The 12,237-nt window shown below is 34.9% G+C and overlaps 1 protein-coding gene across 3 annotated transcripts in view; it reads right to left on the bottom strand.

Moving 5' to 3' along the window:
* Positions 1-12,237, bottom strand: part of NEBL (nebulette) — a gene marked incomplete at both ends in the record, with an annotated part of 303,643 nt that overhangs the window by 55,736 nt on the left and 235,670 nt on the right. The window contains 2 exons of one of the 3 annotated variants that reach the window (XM_084254156.1): positions 8,833-8,934; positions 9,600-9,701. The exons of the other annotated variants lie outside the window; for them this stretch is intronic. Coding sequence (XP_084110282.1) covers positions 8,833-8,934; positions 9,600-9,701 — 204 coding nt within the window. The remainder of the gene's footprint in view (positions 1-8,832; positions 8,935-9,599; positions 9,702-12,237) is intronic. 3 annotated transcript variants of the gene reach the window in all.

Genomic DNA, 12,237 nt, shown 5'->3' with positions numbered 1-12,237 from the left:
TGTATAAAACTTAATTAGGCATAAAAGTTTAAAAAAACAAGCTCCACTTGAACATTGATCATAAATGCAATTAGGCATGAACTCAAACCCTATTAACAAGAATTATGCACTAAAAGCTCAGGATTTCTAAATGTCAGTTTGCGTTTCTGCATTCCTATAGAATTAGAAATTAAGACCACAAATCCCTTAACGCTTATTGAATTTAGGAAATGGAAGTTGAGCCCCAGAATTGGAATATGAGTTTTCCTAAGAAATTATTTTGAATACAGGACATAGCTTGTACCATGAGTTTTCTCATCATTTTCCATTTGTTCAAAACAATCATTATTAGGAATTACATTTTCTAAAATGTCCTGGGCCTATTTAAAGTCATTTTTTTTTCCTTTGCTTTAACTCCACAGTTGCTTCCAGGAGCAAAATCATCTTCAATATTCATTCTGACATTATTTTTTTCTTTATTTTAGTCTTAGGGAATCCAAAGCAAGGATTATCGGCTTACTTCCTATTGAACTATATTTTTCTCCATGAAGAGAGAAACATGAATGTATGTTAACGAGTATAGATACAAGCTCTTTATCAAAAAACCAAACAAACAACTAGCTCCTTCCATTTCACACCGCCTTTGAGTCCTACATCCAAGAAAGGCTGCACAGACCTCAAAAGTATTAAAAGCTTTGCTATTTGATAATATTTTTATCATGTTGCAATTCTTACACTATTTTACTTTCTTACAACAGTCTCAGAATGTCCCTTTATTCATAATTCCATGCATCTTCAGACTCTGTCTGCTAAAAAACAATCTGGGGATGGCTCAAATTGTTTTGTGTCCTCAGTAATTGTTCTCCCTGGGGGACACAAGTCTAGTACCTATAGTTGAGAGCTAGTAAAAATCCTGGTGGGACTATAACACTTGGAAGAACTTTCTGATATTGACTTATAAATTACAAGCAAAACCTCATTTGTTCTAATTCATTGGTGAGGCTTCTCTAAAACAAGAAACATTCAAATTTTTAAAAATTATTTTATATCTTGAAATCAGGAGCAATATCACCAGTGGAATAAATAAATCCCCCTCACTACTTTCCACAGTAGCTGGCACCGAACCAAAGATTTTCCCTACCTGGTCCTGCCCTAAGCATATAGGTCCGCTTCCCTTGTGCCCTCTATAGCCCTCTGCTAGAGCACTTTTCACAGTATTTTCATCTGTGCTCGTCTCTCCATCGGTTTTCAGTGCTTTAAGTGACATATACAGACTTCCATCTGAAGGGCGCCAGACGCCTCCACACGTTCCACATAAGACATTCTGCCCGAGGGGTACAATGCCCTGCACACTCTCAGCTCATAGCTGTACAATCTCATCTACTGATCCTTCTATATAATGTGGGCTTGTGTCAAGTTTTCTTTCAGTTACTCATGTTCTCCCACCTCCAGCACCAGAGGGGCACAGATAGTGTTATGATCTTGAGCATGGAGCTTGTCCAGCAGTCTGTAAGCCCTGCTGCAACCAGCGCAGCCGCACCTGGAGCACAGGAACACAGGAGGGGGATGACTTGCAATTAACTTGACAGCTGCTCATGTGCTACTAAACCTGGCATTTGCTCTTTCCAAGTGAGTGTTTATTTGTGATAAACAAAAGTTAATCCATATCGTAATGGTTCTTCTTTTCTTCCTCTACTCATTCAACTTGGAAGCCGTACTGACTTCCAACCTGTGAGGCTGGGATAGCTGACATGACTGAGACCCCAGTCCATGGAACCCGGGATTAGTACTACTTTCCCAAAGCCAACCTGACTGAGTCTCAGTCACACTTGAAAATTATTTCAAAGTACATCCCAATTAGGAGATGTGCTCCAATTAGGAGAGCATATATTTAAACTATTTGTTTAAATAGACAGTGAGCACAGAAGAGATTTTTATATATTTTTGTATCCCCAGTGCCTGGCATAGTGCTTTGAAAGAATTTGCCATTTACTATATGGCTATTAAAGAAGTATATAAATTAATAATGAAAATGACAACACTTGTTTTATTCTCAGAGAATGAATCAAATCCTGAGGCATGAGTTGAAAGTATAGTAGTTCTTGAATTCCCAAGTTCCCCACACACACACATACACACCCTAAGGTCTCTGTTAAATTGATTTGAGCTATATCCTATTAGGTAGGGAAAATGGTAAAAGGAAATGAAAAACAGCAAATACAAAATATAAAATATTGCATTTGTATTGCACTTTATGGTTCCTAAGGGACTTTTATTTATTCATTCAGAAAATATTTATTTAATATATACTCTGTGTCAAAAACTGTACTGAAGAGATTTAGAAGTCAGGTGGTAACTCTCTCCAAATATATGAAAAAATAGAAAAACAGCATTTGTTCTACTCAGAAAGGTACAGTTAGTATTAATGGGTAGAAGTTGTAGCCAACAAGATTTCTGCAGATTACAATTGAAATTTTCTATCCATTGAGCTGTCTACCAAGAGAACCATAATCTGCTTTCCTGCTCAAACTACTACCCCCCACCTGCTCCCATTATTCACCTGAAATTTTATACACATCCTACAGGTATTAGCCCAAGTGTAACTTCTTTCTGAAAGCCTCTTATGATCTCCCAGACTAGAATATTTACTGCTGATCTATTTTTGAAGCACCCCAAATTCATCTTGTCAGACCTTGCACACCGGAGCTGTGGCTCGTCCCTTTATAAACAGTAAGCTTAGTTGAGGAGAGGTTCTGTTTAAACTGTAATATCTAGTTCAGTAACTTTCTGATTGGATGAATAAATGGATGGAAAATACTGAGAAGTGGTCTTTCATTCAAAGGCAGGAACAGGTAACTTCCAAGAGTCTTCAAATTTTGCAACAATTTTGTAATAGCTCTTGATAACTTGATTTTTAAAGATTTCTACCACTGCTATGCATTGCCTATACACCTTACAATTTGAGTTTTAAAATGCTGCTTAACCTTTCCATTCTATTTCTGTAGTGAAATTAATTATTTTAAGTATATCTCTCATCCACATCCTTATAATGAATGCAATAAGCAAAGTATTGTGAAATATATATTCTAACTTTCAGTATTCTGTGTGATTTGATTCAAAAGGTGCCTACGCCACAAAAATGCAAGAATTTTCCTCATGACTTAATTAAAGTAAAATAACTGCATTGTGTAAAAAAAAAAAAAACTTTACCTTTTCTGTAAAGTTTGCAGATAGGTAAACAAAGAAAACAGCCACATGGTTTCAATGGGTCCTAGTTTTCACCATTGACTCACTGACTACACATTCACATTCAACAGTCTATCCTAGTTTTAAGCCACAGTTCATACATCTGAGTGTCTACCTCTTCCTGACATCTCACCTATCCTAAGTGATCAAGGCAATGTTTTCTTTTGATTTTAACTGGCAACTGACCCAATCATGGAACAAAGTATCTCCCTTCTAATTTTAAGGCCATATGAGAAAAGGAAGAGTAGGTTTTGAGTGACTTTGCTGTGCCTTTGAGACACAATGTTACCCCTTATACTTAAATCAATTATTTTGGAAACAAATGACTAACTGTGCCTGGAAATGATTTTATTGACATTATGAATATCACATCCTATAGTACAAATGTCTACTAACTTTTTTTAATATAGGATAGGTATATAGGATTAAGCTCCTAAACATTGTATAAAGACTGTTAACAGAATTAGCAGGACTTCCAGAGGTACAAACTTGGAGAAAAGACAGGAATGGTTAAACTACAATGATATCACTTACACTAGTTCCTCATAGCTGGATTCTCACAGAGCAGTATTCTAATGGTCGGAAGCCACAATTTTAAACTAGAAGTTTGAAGCTTGTACTCTGAGGAGTACTGGGCTCTACAATGACATCATCTTTGACTCAGATTCACAAAGAAACAGAAAAGGCAGAAAAGAACATACCCTAAATGAAAGCTTTTCATCATAGTCATAGAAATGAATGTTAAGAAAGAAACAGAAAATTTGATAAGCTTACCTTAATTATCAGTGAAAATGATAACACAATGTCACATATCTAAATAACCCAGTATTGGATGAAATTAAACTAAAAACTGTCAAGGAAGACTCTAAAAGCAAATTTTTATGTAGAACTCACCATAAAATCAATGTTTAAGCCTGAATTTTTCATAAAAGAATATCTTTGCCCTTAGTTTTTAGTTTTCATAACAACATAACATATTAGGGGAGTTTGCACAAAATGTTAACGATACAGGGAAAAATGTTTCATTGGCCTATGTCTAGCTATTGAAAAGCGAATTTTTGTCTTTCTCTATTGGTGCAATAAACACAACAAAGGCCTGTCTCCACAGAGCCGGCCATGCAGTAAGGGAAGCAGCTATTTAAAGTACACGCATGAATATGCATGTGACTATTAGAAATTGTGCTAAGAACCATAAAGAAAAATAACAAAAAATAAAGGGGAGGAGAGTCATACAATTTTAACAGGCAAGTCAAAGACTTGACATTTATGGCCATGGGTGGTGTAAGGATGTTGTTGGGGAAGAGTCCTTGCCAGCAAGGAAGAGCTTGAGATGCTTCAAATCAATTAATACACCTTACAACTGAGGACAATATTTATTATTAAATTTGTACAGCAATCTAAAATGTAATTCTCAGGTTTAAAACGTACTCTTCTCAATACAACAAATATCATTTTAGAACAAATACTTATTATAACGCCAAAAGTTTTCCTTAAAATTATAAAACTAAGCAACAAATCCCAATTCAACTAGAAAAAGTCCAAGTAATAAATTAAGATGACATATATGAATATATATTCATATAATATATGAATATATTAACCACTCTTAGAGTTTTTAAGCTGATCACTTCAACAATGACTGCATTAAAAACAAAACTATTACTGCATTTATATTTGAGATACTTAAAAGTACATCAATCTCTTTCTTTTGGAAGATGAGATTTACTTTTTCATTGTTATTGCTTTTCTTTACTTGGCCATAATTTTATGTGCCTCCGAAGTTTTAAAAAGGGAAACTTTATGTGAACAAAGCTGCTGGATGTGGTGTGTGTGTTTCCATTACCTTTTCTGGGTTGAATCCCACAGAGCTCAATTTACAGGTAAAACAGGAGCGTCCTGCCCACTCGCTTCCTTGGCCTCATCTTTTCATCAGGTGTACCTTATCACTGCAGGCCATGCACACAGCCCTGTCATCACCATCTCCCTCACAGTCCTTCTGGCGCTATCTAGCTCTTTCCTTCCTGCATCCTGCCCCCAGCTTCCCTGATTATTGCATTCCGAAATCATTTCCCGTCTATGTATTTGTCTTGGAGACCTCCTGAATTCACAATCTGTCATTAGCTAAACAGCAAGAGAATATGTGATTTTCAAGTTATCAATGAAGATACGAAACTGTACTTTCTGTCTTTGTTTCTAGTTAATACACTTGATATACATATGGAACATACCAGATTCATTCCAAATGTCCTATATACTCATCTGCCCAGCTTTCCCATTTTCAGATGAGTTTATATACCATGAGATAGGCGGAATTGTTACCAAAAAACAAAGATAATATAATAATGTATCTTGCAAATTATAGTCTGCTTAAGCATCTGATCATTCAGTTGCTAAATGAATCAAGATTTTTAAAATCTGCCTAAAAACCCACATAGGGATCAAATGATAAAATTTTTGGAGACTGAATTTTAAATGTGAAAACAAAAGTTCAAATACTAAACCTTTCTCCTGAGGACTCTCAACCAAGTTTGTGAAGGAATACATTTAAGAGTGGAAACTAAAGGCCAGTGATGCTATTCCTGCCTCATTCTGTGTTTGAATTCATGTGAAAATGTAGAGTGGAAAACTATCCTGAATAGCTACAGCAAAATTACTCCTAAGGAACTATGTACTGTTCTAGGGGCCAAGAACCATATTCAGTGTTTCACTCACAGTAATCCCACTACCCTTCATTATAGCCCTAGCAAGCAAGTATCGCAGCCATCCCCATTTTACAGATGAGGAAGAGAAATTCAATTAGTCCAAGGTCACTTGAATAACAAGTGGCAAAACCAAGAATTTAACTCAGGCAGTGCTGCTCCAGACCCCATTTTCTCAACCTCTCAACTGAAATGTCCTTTTCTAGAACTACTGCTTCTCCCACAACAATTGATGGGAAATTTTGCCCTGAGAACAGGCTAAAATCCTAAGAAGTCAGGTAGCTATGCTGGAAACCTAGAGCAATTCCAGAAGAGTCACTGTGTGTGTCCTAAATATGTGCTGCCTGTTGTCCAGCATTATTTGGAAGAAGAAGCACCTGGAGTCAAATCCAAAACCAGTCCCTGAGTGCCTCACCCAGACTAGACCCTAATCGCTTGTCACATAGCAGCCTCCTCAGTCACAAAGTGGGTTTACAACTGAAAGTATCTCAAAAACTGTAAAGCAATTAATGCAGAGCACATTCTCCACCACCCCTTCTCTTTTTGGGTTCTCATGACCCTGAGGGGTTCCATGCAGGCTGCTCCCTAGGACTTTCACCTCTTGGGAAGCGAGGCATCCCTGCCCTGGGCAGCCACTTTAACCTTCCTTTGACAGCATTTTCTTTACACATAATGCTTCTCTGCTCAAAATTCTCATCTCTTACCTGACAGTCAAGGCTACTGGAGAGACTACAGTTAAAATGGGGACAAGGAGTCCAGAGGGCCCCTTCATAGAATCCAAAGTCACTTTTTCTTTTTTTACCTTTTCTTCTATAGGACATATTGTTGCTACTCCACTCTGTAAGTACAGCCATAGTCCAAACGAATACACCCTGACCCAGTTATTATTACACAGCAGCTAAACTCCTCCCAAACCCCCTGGAGTTTATACCTGCACCTCCTTGCCTCAGCCCCCTCTCGTCCTGTCTCCTCTGTCACGTATTATTCCCATCCTTTCTTTGGGGTCTTTTCCTGGTGCCTGATGCACAGCTTTCCCTTCCTTTAAATCTAGCTTAGCTCAAACCTACCTTTTACACAAAACCTTTCTATCTGCACACCCCTCATTAATGTCTTTCTCCATTGTCAGAGAATGAGCTGTGTATAAATAACATTTTGCTTTTACTTTACTGGTATTTCCCTAACTACTAATAAGTCTGAGTATTTTTGAAAATGTTTATTGACTATTTATATATACTCTTCTGTGACTATCAATTTGCATTCTCTGCTAACTTTTTTTTACTGGGTTTTTCATTTTTTTAATAGTAAAGAAATTCTGTATATATTAGATATTAGTATGTCATCGTCATAGGTATTACAAACATTTTTCCAAATATTTTCCAAATAATGAAGACCACTGCTCTTCTTTTTATATTTTTAAAAGCTATTCTCAGACGCTTCCTTCTCCATAGTAAGTCTAACTTATAACATATTCAAATATTTAATTTTTTCCAAAAAATGTTTGAACCTGTTAGATTATAATTGGAATTGCATGGAATTTTAATTTTAATTTTAGAAGAATTAACATTTTCATGACATTGAATATTGAGAAACCTGCCCCAAGAGCATAATTGGTCTTTTCATTTGTTCAGATATTATTTTGTGGTCTTAGATTTTATAGTTTTTCTTATTCATACCTCTCCATTTTGTAACATAATTCAATTAAGCATTTTTCAAATAAATGAATGTATATTTTCAAAGTTAAAAACACTATAAATGTATAAATATTATTGTTTGTTATCATTGTTGACTTTACAAATGTTTTCTTTTTGCATTGTAAGAGTTTTAAATTTTCATATATTCTAGTTTTTCTAAGCATTCTTTTACAGCTTCTGGATGTCCAGTCTTATTTAAGAACAATTCTGTTATCCCTATGTAGTATATATAGTCTCCTGGATTTTCTTTCAAGATTTTGAAATTATTCTATTGTTTACATTCACATCTTTAATCCATCTGGAATTCATTTTGTATATGGTTTAAGATTCAGGTCCAATTTTATTTTTACCCTGATGGATGACCAGTTATGTCAGCACCATTTTTAACTAATACAACTTTTTCCCACTGACCTGAACCAATACTTTTATCATAAATTAAATTCTTATACAGATTGGAATCTATTTCAGGATTCCCCAGTCTATCCTACTGATTATTTTATCTTTTTCTATACCAATCCCATATTGATTTAATTCCAGTGGTTTTGTATTATGTTATGGGAACTTATGACTTAAGTTTGCCTTCGCTGGTCTTCATTTTCATATTTTTAAAGGCTATTCTCAGGCATTTCCTTTCCATTTAAATGTGGAGATCATCTATTCATATGGGGGGGGCAACTGTATTGAATTCTAATTGAAATTGCATGACATTTATTTATTAATTTTGGGAGAACTGTTGAGACTTTCAGTCAAAAATATGGCATGTCTTTAATACGTTTTCAGATCTTTGATGTATATTCTTCAATAAGATTTCAATTGTCTTCATCTTCATCACCATTTTTATTAAATGAAATTGAGAAAATTAACATTTTTATTACTCATAAAAAATATGTATACATGTATGTAAATCAACAGAAATGTAATTATTTGGTATGACTATTTCTAGATTCTAGAAATTTTGGAAAACTTGAACATGACTAAATTCATTGAAAGAGGTTAGGATTTGAGCTGGGAGAGAAAACAGTTTCAAGCTTAAAATTGGACTTATTTTTTCTTTCACTGGAATTTATAATTATTGCAGTCCTATCTGAAATGGTTTCAGAAACATCTTTGAATAGTCTTACAACTAATGATACTATCTGAAAATGAAATATTTTCTGTGCTGCTAAGAAACAAAATCTTTGAATAAAATCATTCTGTAATATTCACAAGAGTCTTACTTGACTAGAAAGTTTTGAAGCTTCCACAGCATGTTCAAAATCTGGTCTTCCAATTACAGCAGGCTCTTTATTCATGACACCTTGTCCTTTCTTGTATTCTGCCTAAAATAAATATGTAACAGAATGTTATATATTTCTACTATCTAATATAATGACATTTACATTGACATTAGCCAAAATAAAATATAATAAACTCAGATTCCATAAAAAATATTCCTATAGCTCACCAAATAATAAATGCTGAATGTTAAAGCAGGAATTGATTTTATAGTGGGTATATTTAAATAAACTCAACTGTTTTTGCAGTAAAGTCATTACAAATTTTGAGTCTATATATCCAGTCATCATCATCACTGTGTTTATGGCTAAGTAGTAAAAAAATATATAGGGGAAACTTTTGGATAATTGAGACTTTGCATTTGACATACATATAGTTTTTCTGGTTTTGTTGAGGAAGATAAGCTATAATATGGACCAATTGACTGACAACCTTCACTTTTAGGCTGAGATATTTGAATATGACATTATAGACAGCAGCATTGATTTCTCTAAAAGAACGGTAACACTGACCATTGTCAGGTCAAGCTTGAGCAATGTCTGCATAGACCCAAGTAATTTATGTAGTCAAATGTATAATGCAAATAAGAAAAAAACAAGATGTCGTTAGTTCAGATTGATTACTTTTACTCATTAACCAGCAAAGTACCAACCCATGCTTTGTCTCCTGCAAAATAAGAAATTATGTCTGCTCAAAAAAGAGAGATTACATTGCTTATTATCTTGGAGATCTGTGTTGCCATCTTGATGTCTGGTCTGTCAAGCTCTGCATTATACACATGGGTGTCCTGCACATCTCTTCTGTAAGAAATCTGAAGAAAGAGACAGTTTTATTGAAAAAATTAGCGATTTCTTTTAGCTACTATCTTGATATCCATAACACTATTTACCTTTGCCATACCATCTTAGAGCCCCTGCTGACCATAAGTTGCTTTTTTTTTTTCAATTTTTTTATGTACAGCATTTATTTGGTTGAATATTTTATCTACCACCCTAATAAGCACATCATTGTATGTAAGTGTGTGTGCAAATTCACATACAGAACAGAAGATGTTCATCACTGTCTTTTACTTGCTCATTACACAGACCACCACTCCACCCCCCCACCCCCCGCCAGATACATACAAAAATGGAAAATCACTTTCTAGGATAAGGGTGGGAAGCTCTGCAGCTCTAGCTTTCATCCTTTCAACCAAACTTTCTCTCCCTTTTTTCTGATGACTCTTAAAACGCCAATGTCTAGGAGGCCTAAGTCATGAGCATTGATAGTTTCATTATCTAGGAAATATCATTCTAATAACTCAGCCCTCCAAAAATAAAAGCAATTATATTAAGGAATATTCATCCTCTCAATGTACAATAGATACAATCATACCATAGCGTAGTGTGTGTGTATACACATATGTGTATATATATATGGTGTGTGTCTACACACACATATACATATGTGTATATATACACATATACATGCTGTGTGTATGTATATATGTGTATATACGTATACACACATATATTTATTTTGAAATATGTTTCAGATAACCTTGTTCATTTAGATGAATTAAACTTGCAAATAGGAGAAGAGAACAGAAGTAAACTGGTATAATGTCTGATGAACAATATCTCACTAGTCTGTCACTTTTCTGTTTCTCAAGATCAATCATGAACTGAAGGGATACTTAACTATTTGCCAGATGTAGTTCTTTTGGCAATATCATCAGAGAATGGTCCACTTACCCATTACATTATATTCTATTAGAGTTATAATACAAAGGATGCAATAAAACAGTCAGTTAAAATATTTACAAGGCAGAGAAACATAGGACACAGAAATGTACAACTGGACACCTATACAAAGTGCACTATTAATTACATTTTGTACAAAACAATTATTCCTAAAAACCTTACGCAATAGCATCATCTTGGATATTTATTAAAAATTTAGATTCTTGGGATCCATCCCCCACCCTCAGTAACAAAATTTTAGTCAATGGGATCCAAGAGTCTACCTTTTAATGAATTCCCCAATTGACTGGTATGACTATACTAGATAGTATCAATATATCTTGCTACTGTCCTTCCAACCTTGCAAAGTTAAAAAATACTTGTACTTTCTTCTTTAAAAAAAAATATCAAGAGTAAGAAATGATAACACATTAATACTTCAATAGGTTGCCTAACCATATTATTTTATGTCAATGAAACATTAACATACATTTCTATTTATTCTTTTAAGCACTAGCATTTGCCTTACCAACTGAGACTATTTTCTTAAACTATGTTTTAATCATGAACCTGTCTGACAAGTGAACACAGTTTAAATACAATTAGCATAATTTCAGCAAGAACATCTGTTTTATTCAGTATTCCTATTTTCATAGGCTCTACCTTGACAAGTAATTTCAGGTAGGCTTTGTGAATACAGGTAGTTAAGAAAAAACACAAAAATAAACGGAAAACTGAATTATTTTGTTGGGTGAATTTTATATCTTTAGGGATTGAAAATAAATTAATTTCACTGGTTTCAAACAGCCACACATTCATCCACAAGCGATGGCCAATCACCCTCAGTCTACACTGAGTTAAACACAAGCTGTGTAAACAAAAACTGACTCTCAGGTGAAAACAAACTAAAATTATTACCCACCTACAAGACTAACTGTTTCTAGGTTACTACATTCATATGAAAACCATAGGGGGTAAATGTCTTTTTGTTTAGAAAAGAATAAGGGTAAAAATGGAAACCCTTACTTTTTGAAAAGAGCTGCAACCTTTCAGAAATCTGAGCTTTCCATGGGTTACCTAATTATATGCTGTTCAGCCTAATGACTGCGTGAAGAGAGGTGAACAGCACAAAGGCGGCAGAGCAGGACTCTGAATAGGGCCCCATCATCCATGTAAATTGCAAATTAGAGGCCAGCATATGTGACTCAAAACAAATATTAAGATTGACATGAGCTGCAAATTCAAACAAGCGGATACCACAGAGCCACACAGGAGAAAAGCAAAGGAGCCTGGTCAGATCTTTCAGAATATCTTGGCTGAAGGATATTCCACAGGATCAGGAGGGGCTTACACTGAGGGATATTTACAGCAGCAAACTCCTGTAAGGAGAGCTGAACATAGGTTGGATAACAAAAGGGCTGCCTAAATAAACTGGTCTTCTTTGGCTATCTAATCCATTACGTAGGTTTGAGGGAATCTCATCTGTGTCTCCAGTGTCTACAATAGCTATCAGCTCCATTCTGAAGTCTGTCTGAATGAAGGAAGAATTCAAATGTTATGCCGCAGAAGAGAGGTTGGTCAGCAGAAGGTCAAAGAACATTAATATTTTATATAATTATATATAAA

The sequence above is a fragment of the Talpa europaea genome (genome assembly GCF_964194135.1).
Source record: "Talpa europaea genome assembly, chromosome: 14".
NCBI lineage: Eukaryota > Metazoa > Chordata > Mammalia > Eulipotyphla > Talpidae > Talpa > Talpa europaea.
Note: the sequence above shows the minus strand (reverse complement) of the source record. Positions and strands in the feature narration are given on the sequence as shown.